A 23574-nucleotide genomic window follows, 5' to 3' on the forward strand; every position below is an offset into this window, starting at 1 on the left:
AAAAATAGTTTCTTCTCAAGGCTGTAAAAAGAGTGCCTTGAAAGTTTAATTTCTTTTCTTTTATTTATTTGTATAAGAAATTCAGGTCTCGTCTACACCAGACGACAACGCTGACTGGAGAAATGGTGATGTTATGGATTAGGATATGTAAGGAGCCAAGCAAAGTAAAGGACAAATGATGTTTTTAGACGTTGTTTAAAGCTCTTTGTTAAAACCATATTTTTATAAACACACAAGAGAAAGAATCTCCTTGTTATAGAATCAGTTAAGGTGGGAGTTCATAATACATATCTAAAAGCTTAAATTTTCCAACAAAAATCCTGGCATATTAAGCTTGACATTGCTGATATTTCTAAAGTCAGAACACACGGCTTTTTTTTTTAAAATTAGTCTTTTCTGTAATATCATAAGAGCAAAAACCTACTTTAAGAGTTTTTCTGGAGATAACGTAAGCTGAATCACAAAGCATGCAGAAAAGTGTATGGTTAAAATTAATTTAATATGAATATTTCATGTTTTTCTTACAGGGGTAGTCATTCCCCCAAAAATACATTGGATTCCAGTCCAAAACTGGTGCTCTACTTGGGCTAGCATCTCTGCTTGAAAACAGCTGGAGCAGGCACTTTGAAACTAGCCTCACTGCTTGTTCAAAGGCAAAAATCATAGGCATCATCCATCGTAAGTAGAGACTGAAAAATGCACACATACCCCCCACTCCTGAAATGTTTTCTGACCCACAGCAGCCATGCAGTTCTCCCATGTCATCCAATCCCTTAGGAAACTGTTGTATGTTGGCAATGGAAGCGATACTATCTGATCCTGTAAAATTGTAGCAAAACAACTCTCAGAATTCTTCACTAGGTGATAAAGCCTATTCCCAGTAAAAGTAATGGGTGCTACGGAAGTTGAGCCTCAGTGGTCTCAGAATGCACAGTAACCACCATCATATCATTTTAGGAGGATGCACCAAAAGCATTTTCAGAAATTGTGTTGCTCTGCGTGTGTATCTCAACCATTGTAGGGACAGTCATATACCTGTACCATGCAATCAATAATCCTGCAATGGTTTCCTCACTTCAGACTCAGTAGGCACACTGAAATAGCTTATCTCCTTTAGATAGGAGGATATGTCACAATAGCTACTTGCTGTGATCCATTCTTTATCTTCTTCCTTTGAAGCATAATTTAATAGGATGGCAAAACTTTTGAATTAATTAGCCCAAGTATGGTCCACCACAGGCTCATCCATAGGAAGTGATACACATCTTGGAAATCTTAAGGATTAATCTACTTCAGGGATTTAGTTTGTTGCCATGAAGCAATGATTGAAGCGCAATCAATCAGTGAAACATCTGCTTGTTAGTCACTTTTAAATGCATGGAAGCATCCTCTACTGTTAAAATTTCCTTATCCCCTGCTAACTGTGGTATGTGAATTGGTTTTAGTGGGTATAACTGAATTGTTAAATGAACTGAGATGAAGCAAAGTGAAGTCTTTACCATGCATTTTCCATTCTGTTTTGTAAAATTATATTTTAAAAATGTATACAAGGTTGTAAATTCACAGGTAAGTTTTCCTCTTTGACATGACGCTTGATACGTATAGCAAAAATACAGTCCGTCTTATATAAGAATAAGCAAACCCAACTGAAAAAACGCCCCACTTTTCAGAGCTGCTGTAGGGCTCTGCAGTTTGGAGGCCCAATACATTTCTACTGAATGTAATTCCTAAAGATTAGCGGAACCTAAAATTTCTGAAACTTCACTCACTTCGCTTACACAAGAATACGGAACCACTGTGTTATTGAAAATGGACTTCTAGATCAGGTCAAGTATCTGAATCTAAACATGGAAATGTTAGTGATTCTCACAGCTCAAAAGAAAAAAAAAATCTAGGCATTTCAATGCCCACTTTTAATAATTAATAAGGAAAATGTTTTAGAATTTTGTCTTCCCCGTAGACGTAAGTGTGACATATACGTTAGTACTCTTTTAGGAGTAAAATTACACATTCAATTCTAATAATCCATACCAGAAAGCACTCTTGTGCATGCTCCATGCTACTATTATGGTTGCCTTTCAGTAATACCCTTGACCATATATTTATTTACTGACAACTGTTTATAAACCCTTCCATTTAAGCAGTTTGTTTCGCTGCAGGTCCATTGGGTAATTTTATGATTTTTATAATTTTCTTTATGCTTGCTAGACTGATGTCACTGATCTCCCTCCTTTGGAGACAAGTGATTTTGAAAGTGAGCTCATATATAACAACTGTATGGATCTGGCAATATGTATAAAAAACAGTTACAATTTGGTCTTCCATTACGTTTGTTTTTATTTTAACAGGGACAATTCTCCTCTGCAACCCCCTCCTCCCAGGAAGTTAAAGGTAAACATTATGCTAATAGAAAAGGAGTACTTGTGGCACCTTAGTAACACGGCTGTTACTCTGAAACCTGTCATTATGCAAGGCACTGCATTTAGCCGTATGGAGTGGAACTCCTTTTCTTTTTGCGAATACAGACTAACACGGCTGTTACTCTGAAACCTGTCATTATGCTAATATAATGTTAAGGTTGCCGTGTTAACATTACAGTCAGGAAGCGCAAAATTTGATGTTTTTACAACATGCTAACCTGGATCCAAGAGGTGCATATGTTTTATGGTATATGTTTCATAACATGAACTGAAATACTTTAATCTACACATTGTACAAAAAATGTATGCAATATGTTTAATGGAACTCTAGCACCGCATAGTAAAGTTTACATACAGATTTCCATGATAACTTGAAAGTATTATGCAATATCTATGTGTTGAATTAAAAGATCAATTTCAAATGCATATTCATGTATGAGCTACATGAATTTCCTAGGGCATTTTGAAGGAAAAAATAAAAGGAGGTTAGTTGTAACTGTTTCAAAAAGCTCCACCAAATATTTTCCAAAGTCACATTTTCTTCAGACCTCTTATTAATAAAAGTGCACTAGAACAGTCTGAGGAATGAAATTGAACATGTCTTAACTGCTCAGACCAAAGAATTGCACAAGTGAGAGTTAAAAGTGGTATTATGTTTTGTATTAGTAGTTAAGGTTCCTAAAAGTTAACATCCTGTATGTTGACACAACGTTACTTATGACAAACTATGGAAACAGCACAGGAGTTACATCAATACAGTGCCAGAAGGTTTGGGATGCTGCAACAACACAAATATACTGCTTACTATGAGGGTAGAAGTCTTCAGAAGATGCAACTGTAACCTATCCTAAATCATGGGGCTCTTTGTCACCCTGTAAGGGCTACATCACAGACAGTGGTTTATGAGTCTATACTTCCTTTGAGCTTTTGGACCTGGTATTTCAGCTCATGCACTAGCAGCTCATGCTTTTAGATGCAGGCACTGAATGCCTTCAGATTAATGTGAGGATCTGAATAGCTTGGGACGAGCATCTCTGGTCATGAGGAGTGTGTAACCCATTCTGTCAGCTCAGCTCTTTGCCCCTTGTAGGGCTGTTCACAATGACACCCCCTCTCTGGTGGAATGAACCCCAGATCTCTAGATTTAAAAGCATTAGTCCCTACTGCTTCAGCTCAGGGGAGTTAGGCACCTACACCCTTTTTTTTGGGGGGGGGAGAATATATATAATTATGTATTTATTTAAAATCATGCTATGCACCTATCTGCATCTAAATGCGTAAATAGCTTTTAAAATCTGGTCTTCAGGCCTTTAGTTCAAAACACAGGAGCAGGCTCAAACCTCCAGATGTTGTGTAGCTACTAGAGAGGGACAAACCCACATTGTTAGTGGGGATTTTGCAGTGTTTTCAATATAAATACTAGTCCAGGGCATTTGAAACAACATCTTAAAACAGTGGAGTACAAATGAGGTTGGTATTAAATACTGACAATACTTTGGTCAAGCATTAATGTCAAGATTATATTTGGTGCTGACCCTTGCTGTCAAGAGGACACAGTATCTCCCTCAGGAGACCCTCCACCAATTATACCCCAACCTCTGATGCCCAACCCTTTTTAATCCTAACCCTTGCCTCCTCCAGTAGAGTGATTAGCTCTATTGAGGTTACAAGACAGGATGGTGATCCAGAAGAAGGATGCTAGCAGAAATATGGTGTTCGTGGCATGTGTGTGTGAGTTAGTTAACATAAGGCTAAATTATCTAATCTATCTGAAGTACAGAGGCTGAAAAGATCTATTACAAACATTTCCTACATTTGGTAAGCATTTTGAGTGCTGGTGTCACAGGAAGGGTATGCTTCAAACTGGCAGAAAAGTAGAAAGCAGAGGGAAGGGGAGAACAGAAGGCAGACCAGCCGATGGAGTGTAGGCACACAGCCTGCTGATGCACTGTTCAGGAAATGAGAGATGACAGAGGTTCTGTCATCACTACTAAATGTGGCAAGTTGCTCTTGACATACCTACTTTCCCTAACTTTTCAAACAGTGATAAAGACCCACCTTTTGCGAGCTTTAGGAGGGTTGACACAGCCAGGAGCAACTTCAGCAGTATAGTGCTATGGCATAGGTTAAATCTTGCTGTTAGGCATGGGGCATAACTACCACCTTACATTTTTAAGTGTAAAGAAGCCATTGTAAATCAGGCATTTGAGACAGTTAAGTGGACTTCATCACAAAACACAGAAGCATGTCTCCAGCCAAAACAAAAAGACACATCCAAGACCTTCAGGGTATGTCTACACAGTAAGTAGATACCCGCAGATAGCCTGTGACAGCTGACTCGGGCTCATGGGGCTCAGGCTGTAGGTCAGTTCAATTGGGATGTAGACATTTGGGGTTGGACTACAGCTTGACCTCTGGGACCTTCCAACTCACAGGGTCCTAGAGCCTTGTCTTCAGTCCAATCCCCAGAACATCTACTCTGCAATTAAACAGCCCCTTAGCATGAGTCAGCCAGCATGGGCCAGCCACAGGTTTTTAATTGCAGAGTATACCCTCAGGAATTTGAGCTATTTGGGCAGGGGCTCAGCTGGTGTTGTTTGGGTAAGCGTATGAGAGTGAGACACAGGACAGAGTCAGAGAAGAAGAAAGACTGCCAAGCAGACAGTAACGTAAGTGGTAGTAACATGGCCCTGAAACACAGCTAAGAGGGAAAAAAAACTTAGGTGCAGAGTGCTGGTTTGAAAGACAGGCTTCTAACACCGAGCAAAGAAACTGTCCCCCATTGTATTCTAGGATACAGGTCTTCATGTACATTCTTTGTTGCAGAATTCCCCCAGAAGCATCCAAATAAAAAAATTCTGCGCACAATATTTTAAAATTCTGCATATTTTGTCAAAACAACACAATACAGTGACACTCCTGCTGTCAGCCCTGAGCAGCTGGGACTGACAGCAGGCGGGAGTGCTGGGGGGGAGGGGGGGAGGGAGGGAGAAAAGAATCACAAATTCTGCGGGGAAAAATAAAATTCTATGGAGAACATTAATTCCATGCAAATTCTGCACCATGTAGTGGTGCAGAATACCTGCAGGAGTACTTTGTAAATAAACAAGATACCTGACTTGCCAATTTCTCCTAACTGGAACAAACCCCCAATACCCCAAATGTGGCCTACTGCTCACATCAAAAGTAGTAACAATAGTTTCTCCCTTCCCTGATCCTGGGGAGCTACCGACTACAGTAAACCAACCACGTACAAAGGAAAACAAAGAAATAAGTCAAGTCAAGACCTTCCATGCACCTCATTTTTTCCCCCCACTTAATTTCTCAGTTTCCCCTCTTCTTCTACTTACTTTTCACTCCAACAACCCCTTCATCTCTACCATCTCAACCCCCGCCCCCAACCCATCCAAAACTGTTATAATATGAATTAGGAATCCATGGAATTAACAAAACATGGACAATTCATGAACCCGTTCACTTTGCATGCAGTCTCCCTTTCCTCTCCACCCTTCAGTTTTTTTCAGATTGTAATCTCAAGAATAAGGACTATGCATACTTTAGGAGCTAACACAACATAAAGTTTATTCAACTAATCCTTGGACAGTAAGTTTCTTTTTCCCAGAAATGTCTCCTAATGCAAGTCACTGGTGAGAAGGGAAAGCTTCACTGTGGACACTTATTCTTTCTGGTTTAAAAAAAAAAGCTAAGTGTGGTGACAGAAGCAAACACACTGAAAGATACTCCTTGTTTATAGATTTTCTTTTTCAATATTTGTGAAGATCAAGTTTAAGAACTTTAATACTAACCTAAAAAAAATGGTTGTTTTAATACATGGAGGCCTCACTGTTGCACTAGGACTGAATGAGCTGAGTTAGTGAACTTCACTGCATGTTTCAGACCACACCACAGCTATTGCACATGTACATTAACTCATTTTACTAAATATACTCTACTAAGTAGCTGAGGGCAGGGTCCAGTCTTTAGTTTGCAATGGTACAGGGGTGGAAGCAGAAAGAAGAAAGTTCAATTTGCATACAAAGTCCTGATTATTACCTTTTTTTCATATACAGGCAGATAACATTTGGGATCCAAAATTCTGTCATTCACCTGTAACAGTGCAATCCTAATTCAAATGCAAGATTATTCTTTCCTAGCCTGCTGTTTCATTTTTGAAAAGCAATGGGGATATAGACAATGCTAAAGAGAGACCTGCATCTTAGATAACGACCAGAATATAAAAACTGCATACAGATGAAGTTAGGCTAGGTTTAAACGTCACAAGATTAGCAGGCTAAAAAGTGTTTTTCTGCCTTGCTATTGCCTTCCATACAGGAATGAATTGTATAACACACCCAGCTCTGTTACACTTATGTTTACCATCAACCACCACATTTGAATAGAATTACAAAAGTATCTTTTTAACAGACACACTTCTTATGCAAAAATACATGGGAAAAAGAGGAATGTGTTATTCATCTGCTGTCCTTTTCTTTTCATATGTAATACCAGGATTTCAGTTTGGTTGAACTGACAGAAATACTGACTAAAATTTCTTCATTTTGCTTTATCTCCAAATTTCTGTTGCCTTCATGAGGTTATCCAAGCTCCCTCTGGTGGCTAATTTAAAACTCTAAAATTAACAAAAAAAAAAACTATGGAGAGTTTGCTGGATAACAGCATCATTACTTTTATACAGAAGGTTGTGGGTTGTTCAAATTCTGTTGGGATCATTACATATTCCAGTAATAACTTTTTCGCTCAGATTGTTATGAATGAATGACTAACTTCTCATTTTCTAAAAAAAACAAGCAATATGAAAATATCACCACATGTATAAAGAACCGCCACATTTGAAAGAGGTCAACAATTTTATTCAGTTTCTGCAGTGCTTCCCATCCAAGAATCTCAGAACATTTACTTTACAAAGCCCCTGCAAGACAAGCAGTATCTCTGCTGTACAGATGGGAAAGGGGAAGTATAGAGAGGTAAAGTCACTTACTCAAGGTGACACAGGAGGTCTGTGACTATCACAAATAAAACCCTGACCTCCTGATTTTCAGTTTGTACTTCAACCCACAAAGCCATATTGCATTCAAAAATATGGAGCCAAAAATCTATTACTACTCTGGTTTGACACCAGCATAACTAACACCTTTGCAAGAGAGCAGAGAATAAGGCCTTTATATATCTAGAAATGCAAAAACAAAACAAATCGAAGGACCAGTCTGTCCTAGTCCCATTGAAGTAAATCTTCTTTCGTATGCCATTTGAAAAACAAGGGGCTGGCATGATAATTGCATTTTGAGATTCGAAAGCCATTCTAAAGCTTCTGGGTAGCTAAATGGATCCCCCTGGTGCTACCACTGTAAGCATGAATTGGACAGCAGCTGTTCATGATGTGTCGCATGGCTTGTACCTCACAATTCCTTGATTCTTTGATTTTTCCATTTGTGGAAGAGATGTCCACACCTTCCGTGCATTGTCCAAAGATCGAGTGCAGTCCACTGAGTATGGGAACAGCAGAATCCCGGGACCTCTTTGTTGGATCTTGAATCAGGTCTTTGTTTGGGATGCCAAAAGTGGCCCATGATTTGACCCAGCAAGTGCTCGTGTCCTTTCCATTGGCCTGTAGCGTTCACACATGTATCCAGAAAGGCTTCTTGGATTTGAGTCCAGAGAGCGGCAGTAGATTAAGGTGTTGCTGTATTGGCAGGTCCGGTGCAATCAGGATCTTGCTGTACTCCAAGACCACAGCAACATCTCGTCTGATGTTGACTGATGCAATGCCCGTCAAAACCAGAAGCCATGGTACAAGCACTGATTTGAGACAGTCCTTCACAATCCTGAGCATTAATTTCAGTGTCAAAAAGAGTGTCTCGTTGACACGAGTATTAATTGAAGTAAATGAATGGCAAACTTCTTTTGACATGGACTACACTGAGGCCCTAAGCTGGAACAAAAATAAAGTTTAACTTTTCAGATGCAAAAGGTAAATAGCACAAATTAGATCTAATTTGTGCTAATCATCTTCAATTGTTCATAAACCCCAATTACTGTCAGAACATTATAAATAAAGTATTTATGGTAATGATGCAATTTTCCTTACTGTACTTGATATAACATATAGGGCAAAAAACATATATTGTATGTAGCCATATGACACTGTAGACAATACAGAAATAAGTGCACGAAGTATGAGGGTCTAGAATTAAAAAAATCGTTCCCAACCCGAATATTTTGGGGTATTAACGGTGCATCAAAAGCTTCCAATCCTGGGTATACAGTATATATTCTGATTGTTTTGTACATTATCACTGTAGTAAATTTAACTGGAAAACATTGACTAGAAGTGTAGCACAAACAAAACGAAGCAGCTAGTTTTATCTCAATCTTTTTTCATTATGACTTGGTTTAACTTTTTTCTTTAAAAAAAACTGAATAGTATCACAGCAAATATGTTTTTAACAACTTACAGAATTCTCAAAAAATGGGCTCATTCAATGGCTGAGAAATAGCACTCAGTCTCAAACTGGGTTCTTCTGCAGAAAAATGGCTGAAAGTGCAACAGAGAGAAGGAGGAATGATCTCCCAAAACACCAAAGGAGCCACATTGAAGGGCTCCAAAGATCCTGTCCAATCTTGCTTAGATGAAGGTTGGTGGCGATAAAAGCTTTAAGTCTGGGGAGGAGGTGGAGCAACTGAAGAGTGACGTGTGTTGAGTGCAGCACTGTTGTAACTATGTGGGTCCCAGAATATTAGAGACACAGTGTTATTTAGGACTCATTTGGCATGTAGCAGACCCTCCCCCCACATCAACATTAAAATGGAGTAAGTATTGCTCACATTAAGCCCATCCAGTAAACTTGGGGGAAAAAATAGGCAGAATTAACTGTATTTACAGTCCATACAGATGTGTATCAAGAACTACACACTGAAACAAACAAAACAGCAATTCACATTGCTCAAGGCAGCACAAATGGAATCTAAATCCTGATTCTTTGGCTTCTAAAACAAATGCTGTCTAACTGAATCAAAGAACTTCTACTAGCTTATTAGTGTATTTTCATAGTTATACCTTCAGTATGTATCCAACAGAGCAGAGAACCACAGAGGGGACATTTGTTATGAGGTTAGATACCTTGACATTCTTTAAGTGTATTAATCCAGAATCTATTTTTTCATATTCTCTACTTTTGATCACTCTCTTTGCCTCTAGATTTGACAAGGGAGATATTCACAGAGAAGGACCCTCAAAAAAGCCACCAGGAAGTTGGAGAAGGGAATAGCATAGAACTCCTTCTCCTGCATTCCACTGCATGAGCCAGAAGGGAGAGCACTCTTCCCTTCTTAGGTGGGCTGGAATGACGGAATACAATCCCACACCAACTAGAGGCCAATGGGAAAGATGATGTCCACAAATAGGAGAGGCTGCTGTTTCTGGGCCCTCTCTCTGTTGCTCAGGACATCACTTGAAGATCCCACTCCGACACATTCATCATCTCTCATATCTACCTGTAGTTGATAGATATCTGGTAAATGTCAAAAGATCAGCTCTTATGTTGCTTAAAATATTTGCCTGAGACTGGCACTAGTATAAAATGGTTGTCGGGTGCTCCAACATGAACAGTCTAAGGTTATGTCTAAGCTTAAACAAATATAGCCACGCATTACAGCAACAACAGTGGTTCTCCCATCACTGTAGTTAATCCACCTACCTGAGAGGCTGTAGTTAGGTCAACAGAAGAATTTTTCTAGTGCTGTCTAGACTTCAAGTTCGATTGACTTAATGATGTGGCTCATGAGCAATGTAACTGGGTCAACTTAACTTTTTAGAGTAGACCTGGCCTAAGGATATGTTCTTTTGTGGTTTGGGTAGCTACTACTTGCTGCTAAACTTGCTTTCCGTCTCCACACAGTTGTATTCTAATCAATATTTTGAGTAAGTTGAGAACTACACTTACCAGTAAGTTTCAGAGTAGCAGCCGTGTTAGTCTGTATCCGCAAAAAGAAAAGGAGGACTTGTTAGTCTCTAAGGTGCCACAAGTCCTCCTTTTCTACTTACTGGTAAGTAAATACCAAGAATAGGGATCTGTGGAGAGAATCTCTCATTCTGTACAAATTTTGGAATTATTAAAAACCTATTCATAAAATATCCAGGTGCCACTCCACCCACACATCACAGCTCATTTCCTCCCACAGCTAACTGCTTTAATGCTTTTTATGGCATGGCACGTGACTCCAGAAGTAAGTATCTGTAAAGGCAATTTCATACAAAGCAACATTCCACACTCCACTTTGAAAATGGTTCTCTAACAAATGAGAGCACCCATGCAGATAGTCATCTACTGTAGATGGAGGAGAATCAGAAAACTGGCCAAATACACAGACCAAGGTACTGAGCCTGAATAGAGTGGTGGGACAGATATTTATCCTCACACTAATCAAATACTTAATACTGATATAGCACTTTTCAGGTTCAAAGCCATATGCAGACATTAATCCTAACAACCAACTCGAGGAGGTAGTATTATTCCCATTTTACAGATGGGGAAATGGAGGCAGACAGGTGAAGCAACCTGCCCAATGCTATATGAGTCCACTGCAGAGCTCCAGTTGGCATTCCATCACAAGCCTCACCACTTTCTGCTAAGTGCAATACCCATACTTTGACTTTGCCTTCTCTAACACACACATATCAACAGGTATACTTACATTTAAAGAAGAAGAAAAAAAACCTAACAAAACCAGCCACTCCACTGCCAGCACTTCTCCCTTCGGGGAAGAAAATCAGAGAACTAACCACACAGGTCAGCTATGTAGCACACTGCTTAATGTGCTCCTGGAAGGCATTCAGATACTACAGTGATAAGCCCAGGACAAAACCCTACATAAAACCGAAGAGCACTGAGTACCTTCCAGAGTAGCAGCCATGTTAGTCTGTATTTGCAAAAAGAAAAGGAGGACTTGTGGCACCTTAGAGACTAACCAATTTATTTGAGCATAAGCTTTCATGAGCTACAGCTCACTTCATCGGATGCATAAAAGTGGAAAATGCAGTGAGGATGAGAAGTGAGCTGTAGCTCACGAAAGCTTATGCTCAAATAAATTGATTAGTCTCTAAGGTGCCACAAGTACTCCTTTTCTTTTTGAGTACCTTCCCACTGCCAACCCCGTCATTCCTCCACAGCACACAGGGGAAACAAAGACTCTCACTTTCAAGCTACACAATAACCAGGTCATCCCTAGGGGAGGGGGCGCCCACTTTTGAGAGCCAGATGCCCCAAGCGGAGGGGAGTATACGGGCCATGCAGGGAGTGTCCCCTGCTTTGGAGGAACAGTGCTGGCCCCGCCCATGTAACCTCAACTCCAGTCACTCTATCCGGGAGCGGCACTTCCCGGGAGGGAAACCTGTGCGGTGGGGGCAGACCCAAAACACCCTCATCCCCAGCGCTTCCCGGGCTTGCCTGTGAACTCGCCAGCGACTGTCAGCGCTCAGGTCATACTTGCCGAGTTACTGAAACAAAGCCACGCGTCACTGAAAGGGACACGCCGCGGCGCAGGAGGGGGTGGGGGAACCGGGGCAGAGAAGCAGAGGGAGGGAAGGGAGCCGGCCAGGGAGAGAAGGGGAAGCGGCGGGGATCGAGGGGCGGGCTGGCAGCGCAGGACTCACCGATGCCCAGCCCCACCACGATGCGCCCCCCCAGCAGGGTCTCCTTGTCCTGGGCAGCGGCCAGCAGGGCGGCGCCCGCGATGAAGCAGCAGCTAGACAGGAGGATGCAAGGTCTGCGGCCCCACAGCCCGTTGAGCACCCCGCCGGCCAGCGCCGAGAGGGCGGCGGCGCCCACCGTGCTGGAGACCAGCAGCTCCTGCCAGAGGGCGCCCAGGTTGAGCTCCCGCTTGAGGAGCAGCAGGGCCCCGGACACCACGCCGGTGTCATAGCCGAAGAGGAAGCCCCCCAGGGCGGAGAACACCGACACCACGTAGACGAAGCCTGGGCTCTCGTCCTGCTGGAACTGCCGCCGGGCCGCCCGCTCCAGCTCCCCGCCGGACGCCTGGCTGTTGATGCTGGAGCAGGACTCGGCGGCGATCAGGCTGCGCTCCCCGGCCGCCGCCGCGCTGGAGCCGGCCGAGGCGTCCGGCTGCCTCCGGCGCTTCTCGCCCATCAGGTTGCTCAGGCTCCGCAGCGTGTACTCCACATTCTCACTGGCCTTGCGGGACATGGGGCAACCGCCGCCGCTCAGCGCCCCCCGCCCGGCGAGGGGGCGGGCTCGGAGCTGCTGCTGCTGCCCTGCCGGGGCCGCGATCAGCCGGGGTGCATAAGTCCTGCGCCCGCCCGCACTTGGGGGAAAGTTACCAGCCGCGGCCGCCGCTCCCGGAGCTCAGGCGGAGTTTGAGCTAGAGGGAGGCTCGGGCGGGCGGGGAGGGGACTTCAGCCCAGCTGGCCGGGCGGGGCGGAGCCGGCACTGGGGGCGGAGCCGCCCGGCCTGCTCGTCAAGGGATGGCCCGCTTAGCGCTTACTGAGCATGCGCGGGAGCTCGGAGCATGCGCGGGAACCACAGCGAAGCCCCCCTCCCGCCCAGACCTGATGCCCGAACCTGATCGAGAAGGGAAAGGGGCGGGAAATGTAAACAGGGGCCGCGGCCGCGGCCCAGGCTAATGTTAAACGTCCCTCAAGTGAGCCGGGCCCGGGGAGCCGCCCAGCCACGTGCCCTTTGTCGGCCCGGAGCAGGCCGGGGGCAGCAGGCCGCGCGAAGCGGGGGCGCTGCTCTCTCCGGGAAGGGGGAGAACAAAGCCCACGGCAGTGCGAGCAGCTAAGAGCCCAGCAAGCTCCTCTGCGCCCCGGACACCCTGCAGCCAGCGCTGGGACTGCGCCGGCTGCACGGACCGCTCCTGACCCTGGGACGTAGCAGAGCAGGGCCGGGCCGGGGGGAGGAGGAGGTAAGAAGACTCCTGCAGATAACAGTACCAAGAGGCAGCAAGAGTCACAGAGAAAACCTGAGTCAATCCTAGTTTATGAGGGAGGCTGATAGTGGGCGGCAGTGGGAAAAAACCCCAGGCAGGGTCACTGCCACCCTTAGTCTATTTCAGTTTCTCAGCTGCAAACAAAAAAAGAAATAAATAAAAATATATAGTGCAATGCAAACAACAGATGTTATTCACAGTAGAGGTACATACAAGGACTGGGTATCGAATATCTGTCTGCCTTTCTCTCCTAACCAGTATCCCTTCTTCCTCTATGCAGTCTCCTGCTGGGGCTAGTTCTTTCAGCAGGGACTAAGGCTCTGCACTGCAACGCAACACCCAACTTTAGGCACCCTGCTGCCCTGGGGAATCCTCAGCCCAGAGTTAAACACTCACTCTCCCTATACAACAAATGAGGAAAATTAGGCACCTAAGAATGGGATTGACAGAAGCCAGATACTGAGTGGAGAGTGGCCTAAGCTAGTCCTCAGGAAATTCCACCAAGAGCCCCACCTTTTTCAAAGGAAGTTAGGCACCTGTCTCTGCTTGGGATTCAGGGCATAATTGGCTATGAGGCAGAAAAGGTAATTGCCCCCCTCCACTCCTGGTTTTTCATAGCTCCTTGCCAGCCACTGCTGTGGTGTCTCAGCTTTCAGGGGCTGCTGTGGGACAAGTGGGGGACAGGGCTCCTAATCACAATGTTGTGGGCATCCCCACCACCTCTCCCCACAAGTAGGACAGGAAGCCTCTGCTGTAGTCTGGGCTGAGGAAGCCAGCCCCCAATCCCTCCCTAGGCCGGCTGAAGGTGAGAAATCTCCCACCACCCCTTTACGTTTTGGGATAGGACTGACCCATCACCTCATCAACCTTTCCAGGATGGGACTGGCTCACTAACAGGGATGCTGATGCAACTTCCCCCACTTCCTGAAATTTTCTGAAATGATGCCCCTGTTGGGATTCATGTGGAGGTGGTGGTGAGCATCCCTCTTATGCCAAATAGCCCAGTGATTACAGCACTTACTCAGGATATGCAAGAGCTAGGTTCAGATCTGCCCTCTGCCTAAATCAGAGCAGGCAAGTGGAGGTAGATCTATTCCCAACTGAGTGACCGAGAGGTATTCTAGGGTGGGTCTCTCTCTCCTGTTGAACCAGTTCCACTTTGAATAAAATATTTATATATTCATTGGAGCAGGGCCAATGAATATATAAATTCATTGTAGGTCTTCCTCATGAGTTTACTAACCAGGAGGCTAATTCACTCACTCTCTTTTTCTAACCTCCTCATTGTATTCTGTGCAAGGCCTGATCTGATAGGTGGGCTCTAAGGTTATCTCTGAGAATGCCTGCCAGGTAGGGCCCCCCAGGTGAGATAGGCAGAGGAACACCAAAAGCAGGGATAATCAATTATTTTTTTGTCATGGTATAGTCAAGGTCCTGACTACAGAAAAAATAATAATAAGTACATAAAAAGATTTCATGGTCCATTCAAACATGTCTGGTGGTCCGCATTTGGCCTATTGACTACCCTGGACCCGAAGGATCCCCCGGGGCTTAAACACCGCAACTTGGTGGCATCAGGATTTAGGCTTCAGTCTGTGCGTGTGTCCACCAGCAAAAACTTCACCATGCGGGAGCCTCTACTAGCAGAAACATAGCCACCTACAGGATTAGGTGGCAGCTGAGCAAGGGTTTTAAGGATCTAAATTTGGAGTTAGGCACCTTAAGGGACAGTTAGGTACCTAAATGCATTTGTCAGTGTAGCCCACTGTCTTTTAGGGATTGGTCCTGCAAACACTCTGAAAATTATTTTTGTCACAGGAGCAGTGCCGCTATTTGCATGTGTAGAGTTACTTGTTTGCAGATCAGGTGTTTTGTATATAAGTTCTTCCAGTGTAGGAACTGTCTTCATGTGATGTTTTGTCTTATCTTACCAAGTGCAGACAGCATGTAAGGTAAAAAAAAATTTCTGGTTTGCATCCACAGACATTGCAGGTGAGTGTTTCTTTTTCATAGCTTCATAGATTCCAAGGCCAGAAGGGACCATTGTGATCATCTAGTCTGACCTCCTGTATAACACAGGCCATAGAACTTCCCCAAAATAATTCTTAGAGCATATCCTCTAGAAAAACATCCCATCTTGATTTTAAAATTGTGGGTGATGGAGAATTCCACCATGACCCTTGCTAAATTGTTTCAGTGTGTAATTGCTGTTACCATTTAAAAATTTGCACTTTATTTCCAGTCTGAATTTGTCTTGCTTCAGCTTCCAGCCACTGGATCATGTTACACTTTTCTGTGCTAGACTGAAGAGCCCATTATTAAATATTTGATCACCACATAGATACTTTTCAGAGTAGCAGCTTTGTTAGTCTGTATTCGCAAAAAGAAAAGGAGTACTTGTGGCACCTTAGAGACTAACATTTATTTGAGCATAAGCTTTCATGAGCTACAGCTCACTTCATCGGATGCATTCAGTGGAAAATACAATGGGGAGATTTATATACATAGAGAACATAAAACAATGGATGTTACCATACACACTATAAGGAGAGTGATCACTTAAAGTGAGCTATTACAAGCAGGAGAGCGGGGCGGGGGGGAAGGGTAACAGCTTTTGTAGTGATAATCAAGGTGGGCCATTTCCAGCAGTTGACAAGAACTTCTGAGGAACGGTGGGGGGTGGGGAATAAACATGGGGAAATAGTTTTACTTTGTGTAATGACACATCCACTCCCAGTCTCTATTCAAGCCTAAGTTAATTGTATCCAGTTTGCAAGTTAATTCCAATTCAGCAGTCTCTCGCTGAAGTCTGTTTTTGAAGTTTTTTTGTTGAAGAAATGCAGCTTTTAGGTCTGTAATCGAGTGACCAAAGAGATTGAAGTGTTCTCCAACTGGTTTTTGAATGTTATAATTCTTGACATCTGATTTGTGTCCATTTATTCTTTTATGTAGAGACTGTCCAGTTTGACCAATGTACATGGCAGAGGGGCATTGCTGGCACATGATGGCATATATCACATTGGTAGATGTGCTGGTGAACGAGCCTCTGATAGTGTGGCTGATGTGATTAGGACACTGTAATCAAGTCACCCCTTAATCTCGTCTTTGGTAAACTAAATAGATTTAGCTTCTTGAGTCTGTCACTGTAAATCAGGTTTTCTAATCCTCTATCATTCTCATGGCTCTTCTCTGAACCCTCTCCAATTTATCAATATCCTTCTTGAATTGCGGGCACCAGAACTGGACACAGTATTCCAGAAGTGGTTGTACCAGTGCCAAATAGAAAGGTAAAATAACCTCTCTACTCCTACTTGAGATTCCCCTGTTTATGTCTCCCAGGATCACATTAGCACTTTTGGCCACAGCGTCACACTGGGAGCTCATGTTTAGCTGATTATCCACTACGATACCACAAATATTTTTCAGAGTCACTGTTTCCCAAGATAGAGGTTCTTATTGTGTAAGTGCGGCCTAGTTTCTAGTTCTTTGTTCCTAGATCTATACTTTTACATTTAGCTGTATTAAAAACACATTGTTTGCTTTCAACAAGTTTGCTAAGCAGTCCAGATCACTCTGAATCACTGTGACCCGTCCTCTTCATTATTTACCATGCTCCCAATTTTTGTGCCATCTACAAACTATCAGTGATTATTTTGATTTCTGCCAAGTCATTGATGAAAGTGTTAAATAACAGAGTGAAGAACTAATCCTTGTAGGACCCCACTGAAAACATGGCTGTTTGATGAGGATTCCCCAGTTACAGTTACATTTTGAGACCTGTCAATTGGCGAATTTTTAAACCATTTTATATGTGCCATATTTATATTTTATTTTATCTTGTTCTAGTTTTTTTAATAAAAATGTCATGCACTACCAAGTCAAACACCTTACAAAAATCTAAGTATATTAAGTCAACACTTTTACCATTATCAACCAAACTTGTAATCTCATAAAAAATATCCTCTTTTTATTAAAACCTTTCTGTTGATCTTATATGATTTAGTAGGGTGACACTTTGAATGATAAAAACCTCATAATTTTATGAAGTTTTTAAAACATTTAAGTAACTTTTTTGATAAGACATTTAATAATCTTTTTTAAAAAATCCATTCAAATTGTGAAATCATGTAACTTTTTAATGTTTTAAGGGTTAAAAGATTTGATTATGCTAAGTGGCAATACAGAAATATCAGTTGTAGATCAGGTATTGTAATATCTTATATAGAATCAATTTTGGAATTTTTTTCTGCAGTTTGAGGTGAAACTAGATTATAAAATATTGACCAGTCTTTAATTCAGTTTTTAGCTGTTTTTAACTGGGTTTTTCACCAATCAAAAAAATTTGAGGATTTCACTTCACAGAAGAGATTACAGAAGCAGCAATACTTAGTGGAATTGGTAGGAAAACTATGCCTCCTGGTGGTTAAAATGTTAGATTTAAGAAATATAAATGAGTGACTTTCATCTGAGAAGTTTAGCAGAGTCTCTGCTAGTGCAATATCAAAGGAAGGGTTTTTTTCAGTTTATGTGGCAAAGATGCTGCCTCTAGAACACAAGAACCCCAGTTTGACTTCACTAGCATTCAGACTACTCTTATGGGTCTGATCTAGCACCCTTTGAAATTAGTGTAAGTTTTTCCATTTACTTCAGTGTATGTTGGGCTGGTAATGAGTCCAGACAGCAGATGAAGGATTTTGCTAATTGGCTAGGTACGCTCTAAGGTCTGGGTGTTAATGGGTAGATGCAATAGTATGCAGTGGCTTTTTTTTAAAAAAGGTAGCAACTAATTATGTATTTAGTTCACCCAGTTAGTGATTGGGGTTGTATTAGACTTGTAAATGTATATAATCTCTCCCATGCTAATTAATTACATACCTGGAAGGTGAGACCTGGATCAGACAAGTATCAGACCTATATAACAATTAACAACATTTAGTTGTTCTTAACTACCGTATGGATCATACAGTTTGATCTGTACAGGCAGCATCTTGTTCCTATGCAGAGCTAATTGGGCCCCACTCAAACATGGAACAAGGATCCAATCCCACAACTCACATTGCAGGATCAGGGTCTGAAGCTTTACTCAGCTATGAGACATGTCCTAAGCCAAAACAGTCCTCTTCACATCCAGGAGCTTTCCAATGATAGAATGGCTTGGAATTCCAAAATGTCATCAGTCAGGAGAACATGACTATTCCAGGGTTAGGTCAATCTCTTGACTTGCTAACTTAACCTAGTGTTACAGATTCAGTACCTAGTACTCTCAAAAATAGGCCTCAAATCTAAAGTGCAGGAAACAGTGCATTAAAGAAACAAGCAAAACCATAATCAAACCAACTTCTTGGCCACATAAAGTAAACTACAGTACAATTACTCTGACCACAGCAGCTGGCTATCACAAAGACCACCTCTCCTTCTAGCATCCACTCTTGAAGCTGCAGTTGTTCTGTACATTATGATTAACAGAGTCCAGGCATATACCCAAGAGAGCCAGTGGAAGAATTTTTTTCGTAACTAGCCCAAGATTCTGTTACACCCTGCTAAAGGAGAGCTGAAATAGTCCCGTCATCTTCAGATCATGCTGCAATACTCCACTCTTCAAAGTATTCCCTAAAGAACCAAAGCTAGGACAACCTCATTAACAGAATCCAAAATAGAAGCACGGAGGATTTGACCATCTTTTTCAGGCAGATTCCCACTGTCTTATATAATCTTTGCTTGTGTCTAGATTTCACAGTAATAGGTGCCTTATAAATACAGATACGCAATATAAAAGTTTGTATGATTTGTAAGCATGATATTTGGAGATCATATCTAGTTTAACATTACAGAATGATTTGTATTCTAAAAACTGGATCAAAAATAGAAACGTATTCGTTGAGATTTTGAAGGTCAACTGAGGATTAAGATGTACACACAACATTTATTCATGTAAACAGGTATTGTGTGTCTTGATCTTCAGCTTTGAAAATCTCAACCATAGTCTATCTGCTTTTTCTTGGGCTTTCACTGTAAGCACCTGATCAGCAAATAGGATTTGAATTAAGATACCAGCCAAAGATAAATGTATTTTAGTTTTGATATGGGTAGTACAGTAATTTGGACCATACTTGCTTTATTTTATGCTTATCTTTGCTCAATGACAAACATTAGTGCTCTGGATTCTCCTTTCTTCCCTTTCAAGAGGGGAAGAAATTTACAACTTAACAGAAAACCACTAGCCATCACCTTCAGCCCCCAATTAAAACCTCCTCAATGCATCATCAAGGATCTACAACCTATCCTGAAGACAGCCCCCCAACCTGAAGCAGATACTCACCAGCAACCACACACCAGAACCACTAACCCAGGAACCTATCCTTGCAACAAAGCCTGTTGCCAACTGTGCCCACATATCTATTCAGGGGACACCATCATAGGGCCTAATAACATCAGCCACACTATCAGAGGCTCGTTCACCTACTCATCTATCAATGTGATATATGCCATCATGTGCCAGCAATGCCCCTCTGCCATGTACATTGGTAATAGCTCATCTTAAGTGATCCCTCTCCTTACAGTGTGTATGATAACACCCATTTTTTCATGTTGTGTGTGTATATAAATCTCCTCACTGTATTTTCCACTGAAGGCATCCGGTGAAGTGAGCTGTAGCTCACGAAAGCTTATGCTCAAATAAATTGGTTAGTCTCTAAGGTGCCACTAGTACTCCTTTTCTTTTTGCGAATATAGACTAATACGGCTGCTACTCTGAAACCTTTACAATGGCTACCATCCAGGTGCTTACAACTATAATCTTCACTGTCACTGTCCCCAGAAAAGGGTTTGTATTAACTGGGGTGAGATTAGGACCGTGCTCTTTAATGATAAATGCATGCAGACAGGCAAAAAACAATGGACATCATATGCTGCATTAGAACCCTAATACTTTTTGCTAGTGAAACAAGTTACTCCTTTCTTCCTGAGCTGGTATTTCTATAGGTTGCCTAATATGGATATAAGTGGCATAGTACAAAACTGCTTACAGTTTTAGTTTCCAGGAGGTAACTTTTTGTTAGTGTGGAAATGCCATTCTGTTAAATTCTGACAGGCCCTCTGTTCTGCTCCAGATATTCAAATTATTTTGATATGAGCACAGTTGCTCTTTAATTTTATAAATACCATAGACTTCAGGTGAAGGAAATCATGATACTGTTACTCCTTGCCCAAACAGCTAGCCAAAATTTGGGTTGTTCCACTGGCAGGAGGAACTGATGATACATGGGTATTTTCTTTGATGCAGTCTTGTTAATTGACAATGACTATACGCGTAGGCGCTAACTCCGTGGGTGCTCTGGGGCTGGAGCACCCACGGGGAAAAATTAGTGGGTTCTCTGCACCCACTGGCAGCCAAGCTCCCTGCTCCGCCTCACCTCACCTCCTCCGCCTCCTCCCCAAGCGCGCTCTGTCCCTGCTCCTCCGCCTACCTCCCAGCGCTTGTCACTGCCAAACAGCTGTAGCAAGCTCTGGGAGGGAGTGGGGGGAGCAGGAACATGGCACACTTAGGGGAGGAGGTGGGGAAGAGGCAGGGCCGGGGCGGGGATTTTGGGAAGGGGGTCGGAATGGGGGTGGGAGGGGGTAGGGCAGGGGTGGAGTCAGGGCAGGGCCGGGGGCAGAGAGGGGTCGAGCACCCACCGGCACCAGAAGAAGTCAGCGCCTATGACTATACATAAAAGTCCTGCTTCCCTGACTATAGTAAGAATCGAGCAGCAGGAGACAGTTTCTTTCCTCACTGTTCGAAATCTGCCTTTCCAGCCAGCACTCAGTCACCAGAGAGCTCTCTCTCAGAGCCACACTACCATCACTTCTCCCTTTCCAGCTTCCTCCCCGTACACACACTTACCCGAAAACAATACTCAGCAAAGCTGTCCATCCATACAGTTCTAATTCTTCTGTGGTCGCCCAGATACCTTTGTTTTTATGTGTGGCCTGCTTAACTGTTTTACCATTATCTTAAATGCGGGGGGGAGGGAGGTTTATACATAAGAGTTTAAAGGAGATTTAACCCAACCCACATAACAGCAATACTGACTTCATTGAACAGGCACTGCAAGACTGAGTTTTATTTTAGCCACTATACTTGTATCTGTAATACCAAAACTATTGCAAATGCAAAAGACATTTCTTCATTACTGACAGTAATGTCAAAAACCACTCTCCACACCAATGACCAGCTTCCTTCAAGACACTACTGACCTCCTCCAGAAACTCTGCATCAACAACCTCCTTCAGAACACCATCCTTTCCACCATGGATGTGACCTCCCTGTAGACTAACACCCCTCACCATGATGGCATTGCTGCCTGCCTCAAATACCTATCAGATAACATACAACACTTGGAAATCCAGCCTAAACATTTTGCCAAACTCATTCGTTTCATCCTCACCGACAACAGCTTCACATTTATCAACAAACACTTGGTGCAAATCATGGGAACAGCCATGGGTACTAGAATGGCTCCCCAACATGAAAACCTCTTAATGGGCCATCTCAAGGAAGAATTTCTGGAAAAATGCACCATGAAACCAACAATATACCTGCGGTACTTCTTCAAAGGAATCCTGAATAACACCTTCAAAAGACAAGCTTGGGAACCTAAATTCATAACTCTGCTAAACACTAAGAACCATGGACTAAACAGACACTGGTTTTATGGCTCATTACAACAATTTTTAATATACCCTACTACCTAGTAATTCTTAATTGCCCACTTCATTTTAAGTGGTCTCCTACAGCACGTCTGAGCCCCTTTTGTTTAACAATATGTCCCAATTTGCTTTAGCTTAGACACTCTGGTTACCTTCCCCAGACCTGAAGAAGAGCACTGTGAAGCTTGAAAGCTTGTCCCTTCCAGCAACAGAATATGGTCCAGTAAAAGATATTACGTAATCATCTTGTCTCTCTCATATCTTGGGCCCAACACAGCTACAACAGCACAAACAAAAAGCTTTTATGAGTTTTTTATGTTTATATGCAATACTGTGGATTAATTTCAGTTTCATTTTTTCATCTGCTGATATGTACTAGAAGCTCAAATAAATCCTTTTTGTGAGCACAGAAATATTAATATATAATATTTGCTAACCAAAGGATAACTGTAATAGATATTTATCATGCAGTACTTTGATAAGAAAAGTAAAGTGCATCAGCCTTCTGAAGAGACACAAATCCAGTTTCTATATTCCCAGACAAAACAATTAGTTAAACTGGATTTAAATTTATAAATATGTATCAATAACATAAGGGATGGGAAGACTTACAAGAATACTGTAGTTTCAAGAAAATATTGGCTAGAAAGTAAATTGAAAGCAAAGGCTAAAAAAATGTATATATAAAACACACTGGAATGAATGGAAAATTAAGGAAACCCACATTTCCCTTCTATTCCAGCCACCTCTTGCATTCTTCATGGAAAGACGACACATGTCTATGACAAGCACCACAATTATTTGACATCAAAAATCCTGCATACAGTTACTAATCCAGGTTGCCTAACACTTTCCATTATATGCTCCTGTTTTTAATATCTTTACTGAAATGTAATTCTTTGGGGCTGTGTGGCAGGGCCCACTCGCCTCTTGTGAGAGTCTTTACTGGCTGGGTGTATCTGCTCCTGCATTCCAGCACCCAGTGGTGCAAGTAGAAATCATTTCTTGCCGGTACTCTGCACTCATAGGAGGCACACAAAGGGGAGGGGGTCACATGACCTCCCCATGTGACTCCTCCCCACCCCACCCCACCCCCAGCCCAGGGAGCCCGTGCTCTCCCCGTCCCCTCCTCATGATCCACATCCATCCTGTGTTACCTGCAGGGCAGGGGGCTCTGTCCTCCTCCCACGCTGCGCTGGATACTTTCTGCTCTACAGACCCCAGGCAGGAGGACTCAGGAGATGCAGCTGCATGGAAGGGCTGGAGGCGGGCTCCTCCTGTGCCTTTCTGGTACACCATACCAGCTATAAATATCTTATTGGTATGGTGTACCAGACCATACCACTGTACTTGCACCACTGCCAGCACTCCCTGCTAACAATTAACCTTCTCGGGCTGGCTTTCAATGACTCAGCCAATCATACACAGTCCATATGTGAAACAAACACAAAACAGACCCCTTCCAGGGTAAACAGTCCAATAAGGGCCTATCACAGTACCCTAG

The 23574-nt window shown here is 42.7% G+C and overlaps 1 protein-coding gene across 1 annotated transcript in view; it reads right to left on the minus strand.

Annotated features, from left to right (window-relative positions):
* The window catches only part of SLC2A13 (solute carrier family 2 member 13), a 317250-nt gene extending 304400 nt beyond the window's left edge, over positions 1 to 12850 (minus strand). Inside the window, exon 1 of the mRNA XM_073328433.1 lies at positions 12091 to 12850. Coding sequence (XP_073184534.1) covers positions 12091 to 12640 — 550 coding nt within the window. The 5' untranslated portion in view covers positions 12641 to 12850. The remainder of the gene's footprint in view (positions 1 to 12090) is intronic.
* Between the last annotated feature and the right edge of the window lie 10724 nt (positions 12851 to 23574).

Source organism: Lepidochelys kempii, chromosome 1 (assembly GCF_965140265.1).
Source record: "Lepidochelys kempii isolate rLepKem1 chromosome 1, rLepKem1.hap2, whole genome shotgun sequence".
NCBI classification, from domain to species: Eukaryota; Metazoa; Chordata; order Testudines; family Cheloniidae; genus Lepidochelys; species Lepidochelys kempii.